At 42.0% G+C, this 26,833-nt stretch overlaps 2 protein-coding genes across 6 annotated transcripts in view; one reads left to right on the top strand and one right to left on the bottom strand.

Moving 5' to 3' along the window:
* Positions 1-306: 306 nt before the first annotated feature.
* Positions 307-24,383, top strand: LOC100668429 (NACHT, LRR and PYD domains-containing protein 7-like). Its single transcript, XM_064293186.1, is given in 13 exon segments — positions 307-314; positions 1,915-1,943; positions 4,240-4,312; positions 4,314-4,432; positions 4,435-4,518; positions 7,856-7,930; positions 8,744-10,337; positions 11,042-11,212; positions 13,229-13,396; positions 17,513-17,767; positions 18,113-18,283; positions 20,572-20,742; positions 21,752-24,383. Coding segments are annotated over 13 exon segments (3,051 nt in total). The 3' UTR covers positions 21,885-24,383.
* NCR1 (natural cytotoxicity triggering receptor 1) overlaps positions 21,807-26,833 on the bottom strand; it is a 29,574-nt gene continuing 24,547 nt past the window's right edge. For all 5 annotated transcript variants that reach the window (XM_064293343.1, XM_064293345.1, XM_064293344.1 and 2 more), the window contains one exon: positions 21,807-25,758. The gene's annotated coding sequence lies outside the window, so the exon portion shown is untranslated. The remainder of the gene's footprint in view (positions 25,759-26,833) is intronic.

Below are 26,833 nucleotides of genomic sequence, written 5' to 3'. Positions count from 1 at the left end.
TATGTACATGACATACAATCTTCACTGAATTTTATGTGTTTTTACGATCTTATACAAAGAATATATTAACTTATATAAATATATTATAGTAAAATATTAAGTAGTCTATATTATGAAATATATAATTATTAATATAATAATAATAATAATTGTGATCCTAATACTCCCCAACATGTTATGTAGTCTATATTATGAAATATATAATTATTAATATAATAATAATAATAATTGTGATCCTAATACTCCCCAACATGTTTTCTCCTTTTCAAAATGGGTGACTGAGAGCTTGACATAACTAACGCCATGATGAACCTGTAAGTTTTTCTCCCTCCTCTGCTTGCCTCAGCCTTGGCATACCTTTGTTAATGACTTTGTTTTAACCTAATGCTAATAACTTTGTACTTTGTTTGATCTGATGCAAATAACTTTGTTTTGTTTTGTGACTTATAACCCCCTACGGGGAAACCAGAGCCCAAATGTCTGACATGTATATCTTTAGCCTGATAAAGAGCATGTATCTCTTTAGTCTGATAGAGTCTTTTGTTACTATCTTGTAACGAATAACTCCTCTGGCCATGCCATTGTGGGCTACAAAGACACTTCTAACCTTGCAAAAATTCTTTGTAAGCTCTAATATAAAATTGCTTTTTTTCTGCAGAGACAGTCTGTGTTGCTATAAGGTCCCCGGAGATATATACATCTCCTGAATAAACTTTCTCATTCTTTCTGACTTGGAGTACTTTTCATTGGCTCTACTGCTCCAAGGCACAGACCCTAAACGGGCAACATAATCCTTACCCCAACCCTCAACGTTTTATCTTGCTTCCCTTTTCCCCCTACTAAGTTTAGAATTTCTCTCTCACTTTCCTTGGGCCCATAGAATTGGATATAAACAAGTGTCTCAAAGAGAAAACCTCAAGCCAAAAAAAATTAATTGATTAATTCAATATAAAACCTGCAAAAACTCAGGTTTTTAATTTTTTTCTCCCTCTTGTATAGACATTGGCTACTTTCCAGTTCTAGTGCCCAGAGTCTTCAAGTGAAGTTCCTTGGGGGGAAAAAGGCTTCCTAATAGGCAAAGCAGTAAATCAAAATATTCTAATTTAAATGTCAAAACAAATAAATAACATCAAAATGAACTTGGCACTTAGGATATGTAAATTCAATGTAGACTAAATGTGTATTTCAATAGTGTCCGACTACTAGCCAAAAGGTTGATGGTTGGAACCCACCCAGAGGCACTTGGGAAGACAGGCCTGGTGATCAGCTTCTGAAAAGTTTCAGCCTTGAAAGCTCTATGGCGCAGTTCTACTCTACACAAGCCGGATCACCCTGAGTCAGAATAGACTTAACCGCAATAACAGCAAGAAGTATGAAAGGAGGCTGGTGATCGCAACTAGATCTGGGGTTCTCAACAGGGGCTGATCTTGCTTCCGGGGGACATTTGACAATGTCTGGAGAGATTTTTGGTTGTCACAGTGGGAGGGTTTGCTATTGACATCTAGTGGGTAGAGGCCAGGAATGCTGCTAAACACCCTTCAATGTCTGGGACATCCCTCTACAACAAGGAATCATCCATTCCAAATGTTAATAGTGTCACGTTTGAGAAACCCTTACCATAGGCTGGGAAAGGGATTGCACATTACAGTCACCTGGGGAGCTTTTGCAAGCTTCTGATTCTCTAAGGCCTATGCCAACCAATTAAATCAAAAGGGCTGAAGAAAGGGTCCAGGTGATTGCTATGTGAGCCCCACATTAAAGGTTGAGAACAACTAATTGGTAATCATAGTGGGAGCAACTGCACTCTGGACAGGAAGGCCCACCCCTGCCCAGGCACCCAAGAGCCAGTCACAGCGTTTGGATCAGTAGCAGTGCCCTCTTATTGGATATTTCCTGTGTCTGTAATACCCACAGACAGGACGCCAAGTCCTGGTTTAAGGAAGGTAAATCTTCTCTTTTTCATTTTAAGTGAACAGCTGTTGATGTTGAGTTTCTATCATAGGACTTTGGAAGCTGTAATTGTGGGGTGAGACTTCCAGAAGGATTTTTGAGGTTCCGAACTCTCCCGCTGTAATTTTGGTAAATGAGTTTAGAGGGGACAGTTGTGTTGGGGAAAGTTTTGTCAAAAACAAAATCTCCCAACGCTGGAAACCTCCCCACAAAAATGGAAGAGAAAGAAAAAATTTATGACTGAGTAAGCATTACACCAGAATGTGATGCATCATATTAAGAATAATCAAAACTCATCAGAATTTGAACATAAGGTTTATTCTGAGCAGTTATTCTATATGCATGTAGGGAGGCCATTTTGATTGCAGAAAAAGCAAAGGGCTTAAAGAAGCTAGGTACAATGGGGCTTATAAAGGGAATAGGAGGGAGAAGAATAGATCATCCTTTGGCCACTCTTAATATGATTGAATGAACCCTGCCCTCCCTTTTTTTAAGATTCACTGATAACCAAGTTAACTTTTGGCCTGGCTGCTAATAATTTGGCACTTCACCCACCTGCGGCCATGAGGCTTTTTGCAATTTAAATTAGGAGGGTTTGGCAACTGCCCTTTTCTAGCAGGATAAGACAAATTTACATTGCTATAGAGCAGCTTCAGGTAGGTTTTTGTAGTTTGGTTCACCTTTTTGTGGTAAATATTTGGTCTTGTGGATAAAAAAAACCTTAAATTAAGATGTCTATTATTTCCTATTCAACAATCACAAGCAATCAGCTAAAGAGATTGCAAAGACAGAGAGAAATCTGATCCTTTATATAGCAGAGTGGACACAACCTTTTGCATTCATGCCATCCTGATAAAATTGCTAATTTTCTCCCACCTTTTTTGGCTGGATGCCTGAAGTTATGGGAGTCTCCAGGAAATTGGTATGTAGGGGTGTGATCTTCTTTGGTTGCATTTCTAAAGAGCTGGTTCCCTTGTCCTTGAGGGAACCTTCTTGATTTACATACTTTTCAAAGAGGCAGATCAAGAATTTGTCTTAATTCTTTTTTTTTTTTTTAATTTATCTTAGGAAACCCTGGTGGTGTAGTGGTTAAGAGCTGTGGCTGCTAACCAGTTCCAATCCTCCAGGCACTCCTTGGAAACTATGGGGTAGTTCTACTCTGTCCTATAGGGTCACTGTGAGTGGGAATTGACTCAGTGGCACTGGGTTTGGTATTTACCTAAAGTGAATTCTGAAAGAATTAGGGGAGGCGCAGAGCCTCTTATTTTCAACAGGGAGAATTAAAATCTATTTTTTTCCATTTGTATTTGTCCTTACAGCTGCCAGCGGTTTAGTGTATTAGTCTAATATTTTCCCTTTTAGGAGCTTTATTACAGTGTAATTTAAAACACACCATAAATTATACCATTTTAAGTATACAAGTCAATGATTTTTTAGTAGATTGATAGTGTTGTGCAGCCATCACCACAATCCAATTTCAGAACATTTCTGTTGTCCAAAACCACTAATAATATGCAGTCAGTCCCTGTTTCCACTGTAATTTTGGATGGGTGCTTCTCTCTTTGAGCAGCCTTGGTGCCACAGTCGTTAAGCTCTTGGTTGCTAACTGAAAGGTTGGAGGTTCAAAACTACCAAGAAGCTCCCCAGGAGAAAGACCTGGCAGTTTGCTTCCATAAATATTACAGCCTAGAAAAGTCTGTGTGGCAGTTCTACTCTGTCACATGGGGTCTCTGAGCTGGAATCTACTCCATGGCACACAACAGTTCTCTGTGGAAGTCCTTGGGTGGTGCAAACGTTTAAGCGCTGGACTACTAACCAAAAGGTTGGTGGTTCATACACATCCAGAGGTGCCTCGGAAGACAGACCACACATTCCATATCCTCCTATTCTTGACTCTCCTTCTTCCTCTGTTGCTCCAAGGGTGCAGTTATTCTTGAAGGCGCAGCTTTGGCGCTTGAGGATATTCTTGCTCTGGCTGCAAAGATAACTGGTGTTTCATATAAAGGTGCTGATCCACTATTTATTTATTGTGTTGTTGTTGTAGAGAATATACACAGCCAAACATATACCCATTCAACAGTTTCTAAATGTACAATCCAGTGACATCGATTACATTCTCCGAGTTGTGTAATTATTCTCACCCTCCTGCTCTGAGTTGTTCCTCCACCACTAACATAAACTCATTGCCCCCTAACGGTCCTGTTTGATCTGATTAACTATTTTATTTTTCTTTTCCCCTTCGCATCCCCAATTCTTCTCCAATCTGGAACCTAAGGTCAGACACTTGAGGCAATGTGACGTCACTGAAGGCGGAGTTTAGCCTGCAGCCTCTTCTGGAGCAGCTGAACCAGGATAAATTGAGATTTTAAATCTCTGTTACAGCTCCTTCCCCTGCAAGGTTAGTTTCAGCAGACACCTTGGTCTGAGGAGGAAGAGGCTAGTAGCAAGGCTCTAGCAGTAATTCTGATAAAAACTCCCGAAAATACTGGATAAGGATTGTGACTGTGAACATCTTGGAGAAGATGAACTTCAAGGAAATGTCTGAGACGGTAAAGGCTCAACTTCTAGGTAAGTGTTCAATTGTTGTGTGTTTTCTAGTTGATTCTGACTCACAGGTACTCTACAGAGTAGAACTGCCCCATAGGGTTTCCCAAGGCTGTCATCTTTATGGGAGCAGACTGCCATATCTTTCTCTGGAGGGAGCTGCTGGTAGGTTGGAACTGACGAACTTTTTGTTAGCAGCTGAACTTAACCTGGCTGTTTCCCAGGTAAGTAGAACCTGGTACATATTGGGCATTTGTAAGAAGGAACAAAAGTTCCCTGGGTTTTAGGAACAGCAGGTATATCATTGCAACTTCCAGGGTCTATTCTCTGATTACAAACGGTAGACATTAGTATAGGCAGGTGGCGAGGTCTCACCTTGTTCGTGGATTCTTGTTAGTTGCTGTCGAGGCGATTTGACCTTTTTTTTTTTTTTTTATGCAGAGTAGATCTGTTCCATAGGGGTTTATTTTTTTTTTAATTGTGCTTTCAGTGAATGTTTACAGTGCAAATTAGTTTCTCATGCAAAAATCTACACCCAAATTGTTTCAAGACATTGGATGCAATCCCTGCTGTGAGGCAACTCCATGTTCCCCATTTCCGTTCGTCAGGTTTTCCTGTCCCTTCCTGACTTCTCAGCTATGCTTTTGGGCAGGTGTTGCCTGTTCTGTTTCCTTTACTTCGCTGATCTAAGAGGCATGTTCCTCACATGTGTTATTGTTTTATAGGCCTGTCTAATCTTTGGCTGAATGGTGAACTTCAGGAGTGGTTTCAATTCTGAGTTAAAAGAGTGTCGGGGGCCATAGTCTCTGGGGTTCCTCCAGTCCTATCAGACCAGTAAGTCTGGTCTTTTTTGTGAATTTGAATTTCATTCTATATTTTTCTCCTGCTCTGCACGGGACCCTCTATTGGGATCTCTGTCAGTGTGGTTGGTGGTAGCCAGGCGCCTTCTAGTCCTGGACTCAGGATGGTGGAGGCTGTGGTTCACGTGGTCTGTTAGTCCTTTGGACGAATATTTACCTTGTGTCTTTGGTTCGCCTTATTCTCCTTTGCTCCGGATGGGATGGGACCAATAGATGTATCTTAGATGGCCGCTCACAAGCTTTTAAGACCCCAGATGCTCCTCACTAAAGTAGGGTGTAGAACCCCTGAGACCATGGTACCCTGCCCTCAGCCCCAGTTACTTGGTCCCTCAAGGTGTTTGCTGTGCCTAGGAAGCTTCTATGACTGTACCCCCTTTGTGTTCTACTGTGTGTATGAATAGACATGCTGTACATACATTTATGTAAAAATATCTACAGCCTAACGTATACACATATGTGGGTATACCCCCATACGCCCTCCTTCCCCTGTTCAGCATAGGTATTTGCCTGTGTATCTGCTTGTAAGTTATTATTAGTTTTTACTGTTGTAGGGTTGTATATGCTATAGTACTTCCCTGTGGTTGCATCTTTTTCTTTTTTTCTTGTGTTCCTCTAAGTTTCTTCCTTTGCTTTGGTCAACTTATGCTGACTTCCCCTACATTGTATGTTGTCTTTTCCCTTCACCAAAGTTGTCTACTATCTAATTAGTGATTTTCCCTCCCCGTCCCTCCCTACCCTGATAACAATCAAAGGTGGTTTCTTTCTGTGTGTAAACCTTTTCTTGAGTTTTTATAATAGTGGTCTCATACAATATTTGTCTTTTTGTGATTGACTTATTTCACTCAGCTTAATGACTTTAAGATTCATCCATATTGTGAGATGTTTTGCAGATTCATCATTGTTTTTATCCTTGTGTAGTATTCCATTGTGTGTACGTACCATAGTTGACGCACTCATTCACTCATCTGTTGATAGATACTTAGGTTGCTTCCATTTTTTTGCTATTGTGAGTAATGCTGCAGTGAACATGGGTGTGCCTATGTCTATTCATGTGATGGCTCTTATTTCTCTAGGATATATTCCTAGGAGTAGGTTTCCTGGATCATATGGTATTTCTATTTCTAGCTTTTTAAGGAAGTGCCATAGCGTTTTCCATTGTAATTGTACTATTTTACCCTCCCACCAGCAGTGCGTAAGAATTTCAGTCTCCCCACAGCCTCTCCACCATTTATTTTCTGAATTTTCCATCAGTGCCATTCTTGCAGGGGTGTCCATTGCGTTTTCAAGGCTGTCACCTTTCATGTTATAATATGCAGGAATCAACTCAACAGCAATGGGTTTGGCTTTGGTTTTTGGTGGTGAGGTGGTTAAGTGTTTGGCTGCTAACCAAAAAGGTCAGCAGTTTGAACCCACCAGCTGTTCCACAGGAAAAGGATGTGGCAGTCTGCTTCCATAAAGATTAACACAAAAAAACCCATTGCCATCAAGTCAATTCTGACTCATAGTGACCTTATAAGAGAGTAGAACTGCCCCATAGGGTTTTCAAGGACCACCTGGTGGATTCAAACTGCCAACCTTTTGGTTAGCAGCTGTAGCTCTTAAACCACTATGCTACCAGGGTTTCCCCATAAAGGTTACAGCCTAGGAATTCCTATGGGGAAGTCCTTATGGGGTCGCTATGAGTCAGAATTGACAGCAATTCCTTTGGTTTGGTTTCCCATACAGAATAAACTCTTTCAATTCTGTCACATTAAAAGAAAAATTCTTCCACCCAGAATGTTCTAGGCAGGGTTCAGCAAACTTTCTCTGTAAAGAGCCAGGTAGTAAATATTTTAGGCTTTATGGGTCATACAACTACTCAGTTCTGCTGTTGCACTGCGAAAGCTACATAGACAAAAAGGAGCGGGTGTGGCTGTGTTTTAATGAAACTTTATTTTTTACAAAAATAGATGGTAAGCCAGATTAGGCCTGTGGGCCATAGTTTGTTAACCCTTATTCTAGGACAGTGGATTTCATGCTGAGCTGCATGTAATATCACATAGAGAAATTTCAAAATATTGCTGCTGGAGCTCTACCCAGAGAGACTCTGACTTGATTAGTTGGGTGTTGAGTGCTATTGGTGTTTTAAAAAGCTTGCCAGGTGATTCTAATATCCAGGTGAAACTGAAAATCCTGGTTCTGTGTAATACTGTGGAAGTCCTAGCGTGTTGCAATTGGTTAGACATTGGACTATTAACAGAAAAGTTGGAGGCTCAAGTCTATCCAGAGATGTGTCAGAAGGAAGGCCTGGTGATCTTCCAAAAGGTCACAGCCATGAAAAACCCTGTGGAGCACAGCTCTACTCTGCACACATGGGGTTGCTATGAGTCCGAATCAACTTGTTGCAACTGGTTGTCGGTTGGTATGTAATAGGGTCTCTCATGGATATCCACAATAATGTCTGATCTAGGAAGTTCAGATGACCCCATGGGCCAAGCTTATATCCATGCTGTATTTTACAGAATATGTACAGCAGAAAAGAATAGGTAACCTGAGCCTGGGAGAGATGGAAGAGGATTTAGAAGCAGAAAAACAAGGTTGGTAAATACTGTCCTTTTGGAGTGTGTTAATCTCCTAAGGTTGCTGTAATAAAATACCACAAACTGGGTGGCTTATAAGAACAGAAATCTATCATCTTACAATTCTGGAGGCCGGGACTCTGAACTCACACAGCGTCAGCTGTGTTGATCCCTTCTGAGGGCCCTGTGGAAAATTCTGTTCCATGTCTCTCTCCTAGATGTAATGATCAATGACATTGGTTACATTCCTCACATTGTGTCAACATTCTCACTATTTCTGTTCTAGTTTCACTTCCATGTACTTAATCTCCCTCCCCTCCTGCCCCCAACCTTTTCATCTATGCTTTAAAATAGTTGTTGACCCTTTGGTCTTATGAACATTATAGATACGTCTTTCCATGGCTGTCTCTTCCCTTTTATTAACCTAACTGATAACATCTTCAAAGACCCTATTTCCAGACAAGGTCACATTCACAGGTACGGGGTTTAAACCTTCAGTCTACCTTTTTGGGGGACACAGTTCAGGACGGAACTGGTTTTCCAGGGCATGGAATGTGAATTGCTTCTTTGTATTCCTCACTTTTAGTACTTTGTTGTTGTTTTTGCTATGTGCTGTCATTTTGGACTCATAGTGACCAAACATGACAGTAAACTGCCCCATAGGATTTTTTAGACTGTAATCTTTACAGGAGGGGATTTCCAGGTTTTTTTGCCGCAGAACAGACCCACATTTTGCTTAGCAGTCTCCTTTCTAGTACTTTATGTGGCACATTTGTAAAATAGAGTATAATCATCTGCACCCCAATTGTCTCCTATTTCATATCACTACAGGCAAAAACAAGGAATACAAAAACATGATGGAGAAATATTCTTCCATCTGGAGGAATAAATTTTGGCCCAGAGACAGCAACAAATTGCATTACGACGTCATCCAGAGGAGCAAAAACCTCATACCGTTCCTTAACCCCCAAAAATCTTCAAAGCCACACACAGTGGTGCTGCAGGGGCCTGCTGGTGTTGGGAAAACCACACTGGCCAAAAAGTTGATGCTGGACTGGACACGGGACAACTTCGGAAAGGCATTCAAATATGCTTTCTATCTCAGCTGCAAGGAACTCAACCATATGGGGCCACGCACTTGTGCTGAGCTCATTTCCAAAGACTGTCCTGAGTTGCAGGATGCCATTCTGGAGGTCCTAGACAGATCGCAGAGAATCCTGATCATCGTTGATGGTTTTGATGAGCTGAGATTCCCCCCTGGGGCACTGATCAGTGATATGTGTGGTGACTGGAAGAAGCAGAAGCCAGTGGCCGTCCTCTTGAGTAGTTTGTTGACAAGGAGAATGTTTCCCAAAGCAACTTTACTGATCACTACGCGACCCTGGGCGATGAGAGAGCTCTGGTTCTTGGTGGAACGGCCGTTCTTCATAGACATCGAAGGCTTCTTGGAGGTGGACAAGAAGGAGTATTTCCTGAAACACTTCCAAGATGAGGACCAAGCCCTGCGAGCTTTCAACTTGATGAGGGGCAACACAGCCTTGTTCAGCCTGGGCTCAGCCCCCATGGTGTGCTGGGTTGTCTGTACTTGTCTGAAGCTGCAGATGGACAAGGGGGAGGACCCCACACCCACTTGCCAAACTACCACCTCGCTTTTCCTGCGTTTCATCTGCAGCCAGTTTATGCCAGTGCCTGACAGTTGCCCTGATCAGTGCTTCCAAGCCCCAGTGAAGGCTCTGTGTCTCCTGGCAGCTGAGGGTGTGTGGACACAGACATCTGTGTTTGATGGAGAAGATCTTGAGAGACTTGGGGTGAAGGAGTGTGAGCTCAGTCCTTTCCTGGACAAGAATATCCTTCAGAAGGTCAAGGGCTGTGAAGGCTTCTACTCCTTCATCCACCTCAGTGTCCAGCAGTTCTTTGCCGCCATATTCTATGTTCTGGGGAGCGAGGAGGAGAAGGAAGACAGGGAGAGCCACAGGGAGGATATTGGCAATATACAAAAGCTGCTTTCCAAGGAAGAAAGATTAAAGAACCCCAGCCTGCCCCAGGTTGGGTACTTCTTGTTTGGCCTCTCAAATGAAAAGAGAACCAGAGAGCTGGAGACAACGTTTGGCTGCCAACTGTCAATAGATGTCAAGCAGGAATTGCTGAGATGGAAAGTGAAGTCCAATGAGAACAAACCCTTCTCAGTGCTGGACATGAAGGATGTTTTTTACTGTTTCTATGAATCTCAGAAGGAGCAGTTTGTGAAGGATGCAATGGCCCATTTCAGGGAAGTGTCCCTAAAGTTGAAAAATGAAACAGATATTGTACACGCTTCTTTCTGCCTCAAGCATTGTCAAAATTTGGAGAAAATTTCACTGAAGATAGAAAAAGGGATATTTCTGGAGAATGATACTTCCTTGGAACCAGGCTCTCGGTTTGAGAGGTAAGGATTCTCATTTTTACTCTCTTGGGTCTCCCATCTTCAACTTTCATCCCATTTTCCACTAGGAAGAAGCCAAAGCCTCTTCTGTTTCCTGTAGCTTAGAGTCAGAATTTTCCCTTTTGTTGGACTTCCTGCCTCCATGACCACTGAGGTGGGAGGCATGATGTCATGATTTAGAAGGGGGCTTTGGAATCAGGTCTTGTTTTATTCTGGTTTTCATGTTGGGACTGGGTCCAGGGCGTTCTTAGACATTGTCACTATTTCAAACGTTCTTTCCTCCCTACCAATACCTGTTAAGGACGTTGGTGGTTCAGTGGTAGAGTTCTCACCTCCCACGCGGGAGACCCAGGTTGAATTCCCAGCCAGTGTACCTCATGTGGACCCACCACCTGTCTGTCATTGGAGGCTTACATGTGGCTATAATGCTGAACTGGTTTCAGCAGGGCTTCCAGACTCAGATGGACTAGGAAGAAAGGCCTGGAAGTCTACTTCCAAAAATCAGCTAATGAAAACCCTGTGGATCACAATGGTCCAATCCACAACCAATCATGGGGATGGCGCAGGACCGGGTGGCATTTTGTTCCATAGTGCTGGGGGGTCACTATGAGTCAGAGCCAACTTGATGGCAGCTAACAACAACCAATGCCTTTTGTATTGTCCGCATATGTACTTTTCAACAAGTATTCTTCGTCTCTTCCTCATAGGTCCCAGCGTGATTATCGCATTCTTCCTCTCTGGGTGGACCTCTGCTCTGTGGTCAACTTAAACAAGAATCTGAGCGTTCTGGATGTGAGTGACAGCTTCCTGAGTGACACCTCAGTGAGGATTCTTTGTGAGCGAATGGCCCGTGTCACCTGTAATCTCCAGAAGGTGGTGTAAGTAGATGCTAACCCTGTGATGAAAATCCCTAGATGTGTAGTTATGCTATGACAGAAATACCACAGTGGAGGGCTCGAACAAACGGGACTTTATTTTCTCACAGTTTAGGAGGCTAGAAGTCTTAATTCAGGGTGCTGTCTTCAGGAGAAGGGCTTTCTCTCTGTCCGCTCTTGGGGAAGGTCCTTGCCTCTTCAGCTTGTTTACTGATTCCTCGGAGATCTCCATGTGGCTTGACATCCCTGCTTCCCCCATCTCTGCTTCTCTAGCTTCCTTGCTTTAACCTTTTATCTCAAAAGAAATTGACTAAGATACACCTTATAGCAATCCTGCCTCATTAACATAACAAAGACAACTAGTTCCCAAATGGGATTATAACCATAGGCACAGAGGTTAGGATTTACAACACATACTTATGGGAGATACAACTCAATCCCTGAGAGCCGTCTTGAATTTGTAATAGCCAGTTGCTGTCAAGTTGACTCAGACTCATGGTGACCCCACATGTGTCAGATTAGAACTGTGCTACATAGGATTTTCTTCTTAATTTTATTGTGGTGAAAATATACATAACAAAATCTGTGCCATCTCAACAACTTCTACACGTACAATTCAGTGACGTAGACTACATTCTTGAAGTTGTGCGACCTTTCTTAGCTATCCTTTCCCAAATTCTTCCACCATTAACAAACTCAATTACCCCTGAGCAGAAGCTCCCACTTCTTCCCTCCCTTCTACCCCTGGAACCCGACCCGTTGCCTTCAAGTCAATTCCGACTCATAGCGACCCTGGTGACCACTACAAATCGTTGGTTTCTATATATTTGCTTATTTCATATAAGTGAGCTCATACAGTATTTGTCCTTTTGTGATTGACTTATTTTGCTCGGCATGATATCAAGGTTCATTCATGTTGTGGCATGCCTCAGGACTTCATTTCTCTTTATGGCTGAGTAGTATTCCAAGTGTGTACGTACCACATTTTTGTTTATCCGTTCATCTATTGAAGGGCATTTCAGATGTTTTCATCTATTATGAAAAATGTTGCAATGAACATTGGTGTATAGGTAATAGGGTTTTCAAAGCCATGACCTTTCAGAAGTAGATCCACCAGGGCTTTTTTCCAAGATACCGCTGGGTGGACTTGAACATTTAGCAGCCCACCACCCAGAAACTCTCCATTTTTAATACGGGAGCAAGATTTCAATGTGTGGCTGGGCTCCAACCAGGTGCAAAGAAATGTGTCTAGTGGGAAAATCATGTTACATCAAGTATTTTAATAAACATTGGCATAAAAGTAAAGCACTTGTGTGAAATGACTGGTAATCATTATTTCCCACTGCAAAAGGTTAAGACAATTAATGAACTAGAAGTTCTAATGGTTCCTCACTCTGAACCATATTGTAGCTTTTTGTTTATATAATCCTCTATACAATGTAGGGGAAGCCCTGGTGGCGTAGTGGTTAAGTGCGACGGGTGCTAACCAAGAGGTTGGCAGTTCAAATCCACCAGGCGCTCCTTGGAAACTATGCAGCAGTTCTACTCTGTCCTATAGGGTCACTATGAGTCGGAATCGACTCAACGGCAGTGGGTTTGGGTTTTTTTTTTTTAATATAATGTAAGAGTCTTGGGTGGTGCCATGGTTAGCTCGCTTGGCTGCTGATCCAAAGGTTGGAGGTTCAAGTCTACCCAGAGGTACCTTGGAAGAAAGACCTGCCAATCTACTAAACAAAAATCAGCCATTGAAACTCTATGGAACATAGTTCTCTTCTGACACACATGGGGCCACCATGAGTTGGAATCAATAGCAACCAAAAAAACCCAACCAAACTCAGTGCCGTTGAGTTGATTTCAACTCATAGCCACCCTATAGGTCACAGTAGAACTGCCCCATAGGGTTTCCAAGGAGCATCTGGTGGATTTGAACTGCCTACCTTTTGGTTAGCAGCTGTAGCACTTAACCACTACACCAGGGTTTAAGAATTTAAGAGGGAATCCCTTATTTACTTTCCCTAGGATTAAAAACGTCTCTCCTGTTGATGCTTATCGGGACTTCTGTCTGGCTCTCGTTGGTAAGACGACTCTAACACACTTGATCCTGGAAGGAAGCGTCCACAGTGAGAAGATGCTGCTGCTGTTGTATGAGGCCCTGAGGCACTCAAAGTGCAACCTTCAGTTTCTGAGGTACATTTCGTGGTGTTTGATGTTCTTACCATCTGTTATGGGTTGAATTGTGCCCCCCTCAAAATGTGTTGTAAATCCTAACCCCTATACGTGTAGATGGAAACCCTGGTGGCGTAGTGGTTAAATGCTTACAGTTCAGGTTCAGGAATGCTCGGGATACAAGTTCTTCCATCAGGACAGGCTCTTCTCAGCCACGGTCATAGGCATGACTCTCTGGCCCTCAGCCTCTGCCCTGCTCCAGCAAGTGTTACAGAGTTCTTTTAGCTCTGCTGATAAGAACACACCATGGACTGCCAGAGGCATCCCATCCTGCCAGTAAGCCTCAGTCCAAAAGCACCCAGCTCTAGCTCCATGGGTCAGCAAACCCAGCTCCACCAAGTGCTCAAAAACACCCTACTTCTCCAGCAAGGCTTCTGCCCAAAGGCGCTCAGCTTTCTCACACCGTGGGCCAGGAAGCCCACTGCGCCATCTCCTGCCGGTCTCCTGCCGTCATTTCTCTGCCGCTGCTTCTTGTCATCTGCTGTGTTACGCTCTCTGTCTTTCAGTCTCCTGGTTCCAGGAGCTCAGCACGGGGATCCTGGGTCCAAAACACGTGCTGGCTCTTTTTCCTTGTGGTGGTAAGATCCTCTCTCTGCTCTGGAATTGGCTCTCTTTTAAGCTAGTGGGATGGTAAAACTGAGGAAACCCTTTGGTGGGCCACAATTACCTTATTTGCACAGTCCCACCCAGTCATTTGGGTGGGAATTATAAGACCATGGTGAGAAAGGCCACACAAAAGTGATCACTTGTACCGTAGTAGGTGAGCCTAAACTGTTTGTACCACCCAGGGACCTGTAGACACAGACAAACACAAATGGGAAAGACTCAATCTGATGGTGACCAGGCACTTGATTCTACAAGCCCAGAAACTCCAAGGTTTGCCAACTACTAGAACTGACATAGACAAAGAAAGACCTCTCCCTAGAGCCACACTCTGAATTCAGAGTTCTAGCCTCCAGAAGTGTGAGAAAATTTCTGTTCTTTATAGATGTCCACTTGTGGTACATCAGCACTAGGAGACTAAGACGTCATCCAAAGAAGGATGCTGTCTTGGAAGAAGTATCGCCAGAATGCTCCTTAGAAGTGAGGATGGTGAGACTGTCTCACACACTTTGGACATGTTATCAAGAGGGACCAGTCCCTGGAGAAGGACATCATGCTTAGGAAAGTTAGTCAGCAAAAAAGAGGAAGACCCTCAATGAGATGGATTGGCACAGTGGCTGCAACAGTGGGCTCAAACATAGCAATGATTGTGAGAATGGCTTCCTTCTGTTGTACATGGTGTCGCTGTTAGTTGGAACCAATTTGACGGCACCTAACAACAACAAAGGTGGGGTTTCAGCCTCTACTCTCCTCCCTACCCTCTTCTTCTCTCCAGCTGGTCTTCTGCTTTTAATAATTAACCTTGAGTCCAAAGAAGCATCCAGAAGTTTTAGTCATCCTCTAGTCTGTTGTCATTAGTTGCCATGAAGTCGGTCTCTGACTCGTGACCTCCCAGTGTACAATAGAACAAAATGTTGCCCGGTCCTGTGCCACCTTCACGATCGTTGGTATGCTCAAGTCCACTGTTGTGGCCACTGTGTATTTTGAGTGCCTTCTAACTTAGGGGGCTCATTTTCTAACTGTATCAGACATATTCTGTTATGATCCATAGGGTTTTCATTGGTTAATTTTTGGAAGTGAATCACCACACCAGGCCTTTCTTCCTAGTCTGTCTTAGTCTGAGAGCTCCACTGAAACGTGTCCACTGTGGGTGACCCTGCTGGTATTTGAAATACGAGTGGCATAGCTTCCAGCATCACAGCAACACCTCAGCCACCACAAACTGAGGACAGGTGGTGGATCCTTTAGCCTAGGGATATGTTATTTCAAGTTGTGTGTTGCCTACCTGTTGTGATTCAGAGCAGCCATCAACTTTAACTTAGTCACTCAGTGACAAGTGTCCTGGTTCCTGGTAGCTCAACTGGCTTGAGAAATTCCCTCTTTCTATGGATTGACCTTTCACCTAGTGAGTACTCTGATTACCATCACTAGTCTTTGGGGCACCATTTTTCTTGACTTAGTTGATTAGCAATCTCAAGATACTGGGTAGCAGCACAGGTTTTTAGAATTGAAATGTGCTCAAGTACTTGCTCTGTTACTACCTATATGATCTTGAGCTGTTTTCTCACCCATAAAACGAAGCTGGTGAGAAATGAATGAAACCTGGGGTATGAACTGATTAGTGTAGGGACCAGGCGAAAATGCACTCAATGATAGCTTTTTATCATCATTGTTGACTTATGTTTTACTGTTTTTCCTTTCATGTCAGGTTTCATTAGAAAAAAAACGAAATCCATAGCTTTGAAGTTTTTATAAATGATGTGAGTAAATTGAGGCTCCAAAAAACTTAAGCGCTAATACAGCATCTCCTGCTTATGCTCACTTGATTTGAGGCACTTATCTTTTCACTTAGAACAGATTACTGTTAAGTAGATTTATAATGTCCTGATAATCTAAAGGAGCCCTGGTGGCACATGGTTAAGTCTCAGCTGCTAACCCAAAGGCTGGTGGTTCAAACCCATCCAGTGGTGCCATGGAAGAAAGGCCTGGTGATCTGCTTCTGAAAAGATTACAGCCAGGAAAACCCAATGGGGCAGTTCTATGTCACATGTGTCCCTATGAGTCGGACATAGACTGAAAAGCACCCAACAGCAACATCATAGTTTAACCTCTGAGGGAGCAAAAGTATTGGTTCTAAGAACTTCAGTTTTACCCATGTGATAAACATTCTACTAGGCACAATATGTGAACGGATTATCTCTGTAGCTACTGACATGAAAATATTGTCTTTCCCCAAGGTACAGATGGGAACAAAGGAATCCTATAAAGGGTAACTTGTGAAGATTGTACGTAGAAGCAGGACCATAATTCAAGCAATAAGCTGGTCTCAGAGTCCCTTGTTGTCATCTGAAATGCACTTTTGCATGTTGTGAGTGTGTGTGTAGAAGAGTAGCTGGGTTGTAGAGCCTGACATATGGGATCAATAGATTGCCTAAATGTTCTCCAAAACAACTGCACAAAGTTCATGTTCTCATCAACAGAAAACCAAACCAAGCCAAACGTGCTGACATAGAGTCAGTTCTGACTCATAGCAAGCTTATGGGTCAGAGTAGAACTCTCCCCTATAGGAGCGGTTGGTTGGTGGATTTGAACTGCTGACCTTTCCGTTAGCAGAGGTAGCTCTTAACCACTGTGCTACCAGGGCTACCTCATCAACAGAAGGAGTTTCCAACTCTCCTTATCCTTGCAGTATTTAAACTCAACAAACTTTGGACCTGACTGCCTAGAGTCCCTGGGTGGCACAGTTAAGCACTTGGCTGCTAACCAAAAAGTTGGTGGTTTGAATTCACCCACTGGTGCCATGAAGCCTGTAAGACTGTAGCCATTGAAAACTCTGTGGAGCACAGTTTTTACTCTGACACACACTAGGTCACTGTGAGTCAGAATTGATCCAACAGCAATGGGTTTTATTTATTTTTTGCCTATGTATCGAATTGTATCTTGTTGCTTTATTTTTGAATATTCCTAATAACTTATGAGATTGACTTTGGGGGGGGGCTTTTATTGAGCATCAGTAATTTCCTGTAAAAACACATATTTAAATCTAAGAGGAATTAAGACCAATTCAGATACAAAAAGTGGTTGTGATGGAAAGTGGCATTGAGAACTAGCAGGCCACGTCAATGAAATTTCAAACAGTTATATTTCATATTTCTTTTGCTCTTGGAGATGAGCCTTGGATGTTGATCAAGTGGCCTTGGGGATAGTTGAAAGAGATGCAAAGGTGACCAAATCTCTCTAATAATTCAGGCCAGGGCTCGATGCATACTGGAGTAGAATGAGATGGAAAACAAGGAGATAGTCTTCAAGGAAGTGTAATACGATGACTTAGTGTCTGTGTCTGCCTAGAAGAATTACTTACCCCCATTTTTCCTGCAGGTTGGGATCTTGTTCAGCCACCACTCAGCAATGGGCTGATCGCTCCTTGGCTCTTGAAATCAACCAGCCTCTAACATGTCTAAACTAAATAGCCAGTGAGCTCTTGGATGATGGTGTGAAGGTGAAGCCAGAGACAGTGTTTGGACTCTCAAGAATGACTTGTTCCCATTTCTCCTGCAGGTTGGGATCTTGTGCAGCTATCGCTGAGGAATGGGAATGTCTCTTCTCAGGCCTCGAACTGAACCAGTCCCTGACGTGCCTGAACCTCACAGACAGTGAGCTCTCAGTTGAGGATGTGAAGTTGCTATGTGCTGCTCTGAAACACCCGAACTGCTCTCTGCGGATGTTATCGTAAGTCTTAACCTTTTCATCCTCTGTAGCATCTCTGTTTTAGGTCTGGGGCCATGGGGAGAAGAGCAGTGGTAACACTGGAATTGAGAGCATGCTGTTGGCAACACATGAACCCTCCTACTGATGGAAACACCTGGTCCCCATTTTTGGCACCAAGTGCATGGCCCATGTACTTTGTCCTTCTCTGCCTCCTCCTTCATGGCTGTGATCACTAGCACAGGAGAGAGGGGAGGGGGGAATTACAAGAAGGGCTGTAGCTGAGGACTCTAGCATTTGGAGGGAGCCAAGAAGGCTGGATTTTAGAAGTGTTCCCACCATCTTACTGTTTGTGTGATGCTTCTGCAGGTTGGAAAACTGTCATCTTACAGAAGCCAGTTGCAAGGATCTCTCTTCTGCTTTGATCATCAACCAGAAGCTGACACACCTGAGCTTGGCAAAGAATGAGCTTGGAGATGGTGGAGTGCAGCTTCTGTGTGAGGGCTTGAGTTACCCTGACTGTAAACTACAGACCCTGGTGTAAGTCTCTGCTGCCGCCTTAATGTATGTGTTTATGTGTATGTATACATAGGCACATGCACACCCTGGATTCCACTAGGACAGATATGAGAGCACTTAATAATTTTTCTAAATATCCCAAGTTGAATGTAATTGGTAATAAGTTGGGTGAAAATTAAGAGGAAGAATGGATAGTACCAAGGAAAGATGTTAACCTTTGCATGTCCTTCAGAGCAGGTTTAACCTTCTGGCTCTTTCCTTCTCTGGGATTTGGGGTAGGTGATTGGTTTTTGGATCTGATGTTTTTCGTATGTTCTTTAAAGTTCATATAACAATTCTTCCAGGGACTGTGACTAGATTGAATTATATCATTGTCATTATATGCCAACAAGTCACTTTCCACTTAGCGAATCCATATGAAAGAGTAGAACTGCCCTATAGGAATTTCCTTGGCAGTGGTTTTTACGGAAGCAGATTGCCAGGTCTTTTCTCCTGCAGAACTGTTGCGTGGTTTCAATTTCAAACCACCAACCTTTTGGTTAGGTTTTAAGTGCAAACCGTTTGCGCCACCAGGGACCCGAGTTACATGGTGTGAGTTGGAAGTTTTTTTTTTTCCTGTAGAGGGCCAGGTAGTAAATATTTGAGGCTTTGTGGATCATGTGGTCTCTGTTGAAATTACTCAGCTCTGACATTGTTGTGTGAACATGTAAAGAAATGAGCATGGCTGGGTTCCAATAAAACTTTATTTATAAAAAGCAGGTGCGGGGACCATATATGGGAACAAGTCCAGCATGAAATTTCTGTTCATGTTAGAATTATACTTTATTATATTTATAATTATAGAATTATAGTTAGGACAACATTCAAGAGTCTTACATATGATTGGATACCTATTTCTGTTCAAAAGTTATATCTCATTTTGATTTTTCTGGAGCTCTTGCTCTCATATAAAACTAACACCTGCCAGTTAACTATGACTTCTAGCTGGTCCTAGAAATCCACAAGGGATCATTTATGTCTAAGAATTTATATCCAAGAAGTATCCCTAACTGTCCCCATGTGCATTATTATATATATGAATATATGTGCATGCAGCCCTATAGATATGCATACATATATACACATGTGTACATATATACCTATACACATATGCCCTGAAGCCTTCTTTAAACCAAATAACAGTCTAACTTGTAGAAAATGTCCACCATGAGCTTTGTGCTCTTTTCAAAAACTTAACACCAACGTAGAAGTTTAGATAGGAAGCTTAGGGGGAAATGAGTTTATAAATATAGGAGAGGAACAACTTGGAAAAAAAGGAGGGTGAGAATGACTATACAACTTGAAAAATGTAATCAATGTCACTGCATTGTACACGTAGAAGTAGTTGAATTTTGTGTTTTTTAAAATAATACTGTGTTTTCAGTGAAGGTTTACATTGCAGTTAGGTTCCCATTCAACAATTTGTACACAAATTGGTCATTGACATTGGTTAAAACTCTTCACAATGCATAAACGTTTTCATTATTTCCATTCTGGTTGTCCATTTCCATTAATCTAGTTTCCTTGCCCCTTTACCTGCTCGTTTTTATTTTAAAGTAATTGTTGACTGGTCTCATAGATGACTTTTTTTTAAAGGAGCACAGTACTTATGGTGATATTCTTTATTTTGTGAGCCAGTCTGTTACTTAGCTAGAGGGAGACCTCAGAAACTGTTTTAAAGAGCATCTCAGGGCAATGGTCTCAGGGAGTCCTCTAGTCTCAAGCAGTCCATTAAGTATGGACTTTGTGAAAATTTGAGTTCCCACATTTTTCTCCAATTTTATCAGGCTCCATCTATTGTGTCCCTTATATGAATGGTTGGTAGTGTTAGCTGGGCATCATCTAGTTCTTCTGGTCTCAGCGTACATAAGGCCATGGTTCTTGTAGACCATTAGTCCTGTCCTATAGACTAGTTTGAGTCTTTGGCTTCCTTCTTTCTTTCTCTTGCTCTGGACAAGTAGAGACCAGTAGTCATATCTTAGATGGCTGCTCACAAGCTTTTAAGACCTCAGATAGTACTCAGAATTGGTGTGTGTTTTGCTGTGTACATTTTCAACAATAAACAAAAGTAAGAACATCTTGCTTCTGGACTCAGTGATCAGGAAGCAGTTGTGCTGCCCAGCTTAATACCTAGTGAGATCCAGATGGGACGCTACTCCAGGAAACAAATGGCTCCATCAACAGGGTAATGAGCTTTGCAGTGCTTCTTTCTCCACATCTCAACCAAATGCTCCATGAATGAGTAGGCTTCTCTGCTTTTTCCTCTACAGGCTCTGGGGCTGTTCCATCACGACTCTCTGTTGTCAAGATCTTGCATCGGCTCTCATCAACAACGAAAGCCTGGAGACTCTGGACCTGGGCGAGAATATCTTGGGGCAGAGTGGAGTTACAGTGCTCTTGGAGGCTTTAAAACAAAAGAAGGGCTTCTTACAGAAACTCAGGTATGGCCTTTCTGTTTCCTGGTGAATTTCCTGCCACAAGAGTAGTTTGAGGGGTTGAGGGAAGCACACTTTACAGGAATCAATGTAAGGGATCTGTGAATAGCATCCTTCTAGTGTAAAATCAAACCAGCTGCCATCGGTTTTATTTCAACTCATGGTGACCCCATGTGTGTCAGAGTAGAGCTGTGTTCCATAGGATTTTCAGTGGCTGATTTTCAGACGTAGATCACCAGGCCTTTCTTCTGAGGCATCTCTGGGTGGACTTGAACCTCTAGTCTTTTGGTTAGTAGCTTAGAACATTAACAGTTTGCACCACCCAGGGACCCTACCTTTTTAGTTCCACTGAATGTCAGTGACTATCTAATATCTCTCTAATCAAATTTCCTGAACAGGTTAGCTGGCTTATCAAAAAGCCATTGCTGGTGAGTCAATTCCCACTCATAGGACAGAGCAGAACTGCCCCATAGAATTTCCAAGGCTGTAAATCTTTATGGAAGCAGACTGCCACGTCTCTCCGGCAAGAGTGGCTGGTGGGTTTGAACTGCTTAACCTTTTGGTTAGCAGGTGAGCACTTTAACCAGTGTACCACCAGGGCTTCTTTAGCTGGTTTAGAGGAACTATATTCCTGTCATGCATATATCCCTCATCTCTAGCTGGTAGCAGCTATGACCCAGGTCAGGGTATACAGAGAAGTTGCTCGTTAGAAAGGTAGACATTTGAGAGTTACACCATAGATGACCAGGATTAGAGCTTGAACCGGATACCATGTGATGATCATAGAAATGGCTAAAGTCACTCAATCCATTACATTGCTATGTCTGATATTAATCTGATATATATATATTTTAATTACATTTATATGTTGTCAGTTGCTGTCAAGTTGCCTCCAACTCAGGGTGAACCCCACGTGTGCAGAGTAGAAACGTGCAATTTTTTGGTTCTTTAGAATGGATCACTTGGAACAAAAAAACAAGGTGACCAGGAAACACTAATTTTCTCTGATCCCCAGGTTGACGATAGATGAGTCTAATGTGGAAACTCAGAAGCTGTTGGAGGAGCTGAAAGAAAGGAACCCACAGCTGACGATTGAATGCAGTGATGCCAGGACAGACAAGCCCTTGCGTTGTGATTTTCTTTCCTGAACACCCTGAGTCATTCTCTACTTGTTGCATGTCTGGAAGGGGGAATCTGATCTCTTTATAAAACAGAATCAAATGTGAATCACACTCTAAAAAGTAGACTTTAGTGTTGGTTTTCTTTCTTGTTCTGATTTATAGCAAATTCTTTACCAATCATGTACCCACATTCATATCAAAATGTTATCTCACATAGGATATAAAGGATAATAAATAAAAATTAAAGCATTTTGTTTGAAGGTACATTTATTAATATGCCCTCTGCCCAAGAACTGACTTAGAGTAAACTTTATTCTTAGTGTGCTTAGCCTACGAAAACGTATTACTGAGAAGCTCATGTTGCTGTTAGGCGCTGTTGAATTGATTCCAACTCAGAACGACCGTGTGTGTGAGAGTAGAACTGCCCCATAGGGTTTTCTTGGCTGTAATCTTTGGGAGCAGGCCACCAGGTCTGTCTGCTGAGTAGGTGCTGGGTGGGTTTGAACTGCCAACTTTTTGGTTAGCAGCGAAAAGCACTTCACTATTGTACCACCAGGGGTCCTTGAAGCTCATAGACGATTATTTCCTTCCATTTTTTTTCTATTCCAGTACAGATTTGCGTATGGATTGGGGAAGTGATCACATTATCGTAGGTGGGATTGAGTCAAAAGTCAGTGTTCTACTTGGGTACAAAGCTGATGGATAAGATTTAAGTTTAAAACAAAGATACAAACATAGTGGAAGGAGGAGGTCATGATTGAAAACATGTCTGGATCAGGTACTTTATTGGATATTTTTAATACATTTTCATTGAAACCTTTGCAGCAATTTAAGATCCTGTTATTGCAGTGAAACCTGTAAGAGCTGGAACTCAACAGGACTCACAAGGTTCTCCACCTTTGAAGGGGTTGTGTCCTACCACTTTCCTATCTCTTTTTTTTAATGGAAAATATTGGATGAGTTTTCCTTCTCTAACAGGTTTCCACCTTACTCAGGTTCCAGTTTTCCCAGGTTTTATTGTATTTTATCTGTTAAATAAGGAAACAAATGGAGGAAGGGGATTCAATGATTTGAATTGACAAAACCTCTAATAACCAGACCAAGAATCGAAACCAGTGTTCATCAGATCGGTAAAGACTGATCTCTCTTGTAGCTCACTTTGTAAATTAAAAAAAAATTTTTTTTGGCAAAACAGCATAGCCTTTTAGGAACTGTAGATCGGTGGTCCTCCATGGAGGTGATTTGCCATCCCAGGGACATTGGGCAATGTCTGGAAACATTCCTGGTTGTCACAACTAGAGGGTGCTGCTGAAATCCATTGGGTAGAGGTCTGGGATGCTGCTAAACATTCTACAATGCACAGGACAGCCTTCACAGAATTATCCAACCCCAAATATCAATAGGGCCAAAGTTGAAAATCCCCGCAGTCTGTCATTCATTACTATAGAGTAAGGCAGTGGTTCTTAACTGGCGGTGGTTTTTGTCCCCTAGGCAACACTTGGCAGTGTCTGGAGATGTGTGTTGTAAAAAATACACAAAATTTACCATTTTAACCATTTTAAAGTATATAATTCAGTGGCATTTAGGACATCCACAGCGTTGTGCAAACCATCTCTATGTAGTTCCAGAAGTATTTCATCACCCTGAAAGGAAGCCCTGTAACCATTAATCAGTCTTACCCATTACTTCTTCCTCTGGCAATTACTAATCTGTTTTCCGTGTCTATGAATTTGCTTATTCTGGATTTTTTTTTTTGACACAACTACTTGTGCTTTGGCTTCTAGTGGGCAGATGTCAGGAACGCTGCTAAACATCCTACAATGCCCAAGACAGCCCCCCACAACAAAGGATTGCCCAGCCCCAAATGTCAATACTGCCACAAGTTGAGAAACCTTGGCTTAGACAATTTTCTCTGCCGAAAGATAATAAACACCGTAGGCCATTAATTTGGGGGAAATGTGGGGTTAGAAGTCCAGGAAATATCCTGAATCTTGGCTTCCAGTTAGTTGTGCTTATTTGTAGAGAACTGGAATTATGTTCTTTTTCAAGGGGGTGGATAAGATCATCCAGGTAATGTTTATATAATTTGAGAAGATAAATTTTGGAAGTATAGACTGAAAATTGTGAAATCCAAGAACAAGGCACCAGCAATAAGGATAGCATTGGTCTTAGAGGCTAATCAAAGGCACCAGAAGGAAGTTAAAAAAGATCAGCGGTATCAAACTCAGATGAATAATCAAGCAGGATAAAAGCGTGAAGGATGACTTCTAGAAAATCAAATGTCAAAACCATTTGCAGAGTGTATTAGAGATAAAATCCTTGTATGATAAATAGTAGCAGGTGAGCTAGTATAGACTATGATTGTAAAGGACTATTCTAGGGAGTTTGAAGAGGAATAGAGGTGTGGGAAGGCCAACTCAAGGACATTGTGGAGTCAAAAATTTTGTTTGGAGATCATTCCTTAGGTGATTTTTTTTTTTTTTTAAGTAGGGAATGATTTTACCATGTATATAGGTTGCAAAAAAAAAAAAAAAATTTTTTTTTTTTTTTTTATAGGTTGCAGCAAGGAGAAAATCAAAGGCTGTGTTGAATAGGAGAATTAATAATGACATCGTACTTTGATTTTAAGGTTTTTCTTATCCGTGAAACCAAACACCATGAAAAGCCTGACCCAAACTGCAAAAGCCTGCCAGAAGCTACTCTAGAGCAATGTAAATTTGTCTTACCCTGCTTAAAAAGAATAATTGTCAAATCATTCTAATTTAAATCTCAAAAAGCTTCAAGGCTACAGGTAGGCAGTGGGCCAAATTGGCAGCCAGGCCAGAAGTAACCTGCTACAGGTGGATCTCAATGAAGGAGGAGGGCAGAGTTCAATCATGTTTAGATTAGCCACTGGTTGATCTTTATTTCTCCCTCTTCTTTTTGTAGGGAAACCCTGGTGGTGTAGTAGTTAAGAGCTACAGCTGCTAACTAAAAGGTTGGCAGTTCAAATCCACCAAGCACTCCTTGGAAGCCCTATGGGGCTGTTCTACTCTGTCCTTTAGGGTTGCTATGAGTCAGAATCAACTCCATGGCAGTAGGTTTGGTTTTTTTTTTTTTTTTTGGTTTTCTCTTTATAAGCCTCATTGTACCTAGCTTCTTGGATCCATTTGCTTTTTCTGCAATCAAAATGGCCTCCCTATAAGTGTATGGAAACCCTGGTGGCGTAGTGGTTAAGTGCTGTTGCTGCTAACCAAAAGGTCAGTGGTTCAAGTCCACCAGGGACTCCTTGGAAACTCTGGGGCAGTTCTACTCTGTCCTATAGGGTCACTATGAGTTAGAATCGACTCAATGGCAATGAGTTTTTGGTTATATGCATATAGAATAACAGCTCAGAATAAACCTTATGTTCAAATTTCAGTGAGTTTGATTTTTTTTTTAACAGCTGGGATAAAGGAGGTGAGTAATTGGCTGGGTGAGATGACTCTGAGACCAGAGGAGGATGCCGTGTTCAAAGTGACAGGAAGACAGGGTGGGTTGGGGGCTGTGAGTTGTTTGTCTGAGAGCAGCAAGTTGAGGGTTGTATTAGTTTCCTGTGGCTGTTGTAAAAAAACTTCCTCAAACTGGATGGGTTATAAGAGCAGAAATTTATTATCTCACAGTTCTGGAGGCTAGGAGTCCAAGTCAGTGTGTTGGCTGGCCATGATCTCTGAAATCTCTAGGGGAAGATCTTTTCTTGTCTCTCCTAGCTTCTGGTACCCCCAAGTGTTCCTTGGATTTTAGATGCATCTTCCATCTTCACGTGGCCATCCTTCCTCTCCGTGTGTGTCTCTCCTCTTTTATAAGGATAGCACTCAGATTGGATTGGGGTCTGCTCTACTCCAGTATGATCTCATGTTAGCTGATTACATCTTCAAAGACCCTATTTCCAAACAAGGTCATGTTCATAGTTACCAGGGGTTAGGACTTCAACATGTATTTTGGGGGGACACAATTCAATCCATAACAAGGGAATTGTCACAGCTTTTTCTTGTTCTTCTTAAGTAAAAGATAAGGTGGGCAGTATGGATGGGGAATGGTTTAAGGACTTTCAGAAAAGTGGAAACACCCGCTGTTGCTGATACAAACAGCATGGAAACTAACTACATGGAAACCTAAGGTACAATGGTGGCCTTCAATCCACTGGATGGTTTATATAATAACCTGTGTTTTCTCTGTTGGCTTTCCACCTGGAAAAAAACAACTAACTTGTACGACATAAAAATACATTTAACATTAATAACATAGCTAATCTTAAAAAAAAAGGACTTTGACAAGAAAGAAGTTAACATTGTACTGCCATTTGTGAGACTTTTTAAATAAGGAAATGCAAGAATATAGAAACCATAAGTAAAGAACTTGCAATGACTACACAAATCAAAATGTGAGTTGCAATTGATACTATATATAAAGGAAACACTGTGGTATTAATACCAATAAACAATATGTGTGATATATAAAACACTCCTAAAATTTATAAGACAAGCAACCCTTAACATTTATTATATACAGGACATTCACCTGATCAGAACTTCAATAGACAAGTAGACAAAAGAAAATTGTCCAACAAGACTTTTAGGAGAAGTATAAAAATATATTTCTACCCATAAACACATAAAAGGTAAACTGTATCATAGGCATAAGTATGTTGGTGTTGCTGAGTCAACTCGGACTCAGAGTAGAACTCCGTGGGGTTTTCTAGGCTGTAATCTTTATGAAAGCAGATCACCAGGCCTTTCTCCTGCAGAGCTGCTGGCTAGGTTCAAATTGCCAACCTTTCGGTTAGCAGCTGAGCACTTAACCATTGCACCTCCAGGACTTTTTTCATCAGTGATCAGAGCATACGTATAGGTGTAGAGAAGAGGGCAAAGGAACTGTGAATAGGGCTGAGATTTTTCCAAATTAGAGGAATAGTTTTGGTGGTAGGAAGACAATGTGTTTAGGTTGTGCCGTGAATT

This window comes from Loxodonta africana, chromosome 11 (assembly GCF_030014295.1).
Source record: "Loxodonta africana isolate mLoxAfr1 chromosome 11, mLoxAfr1.hap2, whole genome shotgun sequence".
Lineage (NCBI taxonomy): Eukaryota > Metazoa > Chordata > Mammalia > Proboscidea > Elephantidae > Loxodonta > Loxodonta africana.
Note: the sequence above shows the minus strand (reverse complement) of the source record. Positions and strands in the feature narration are given on the sequence as shown.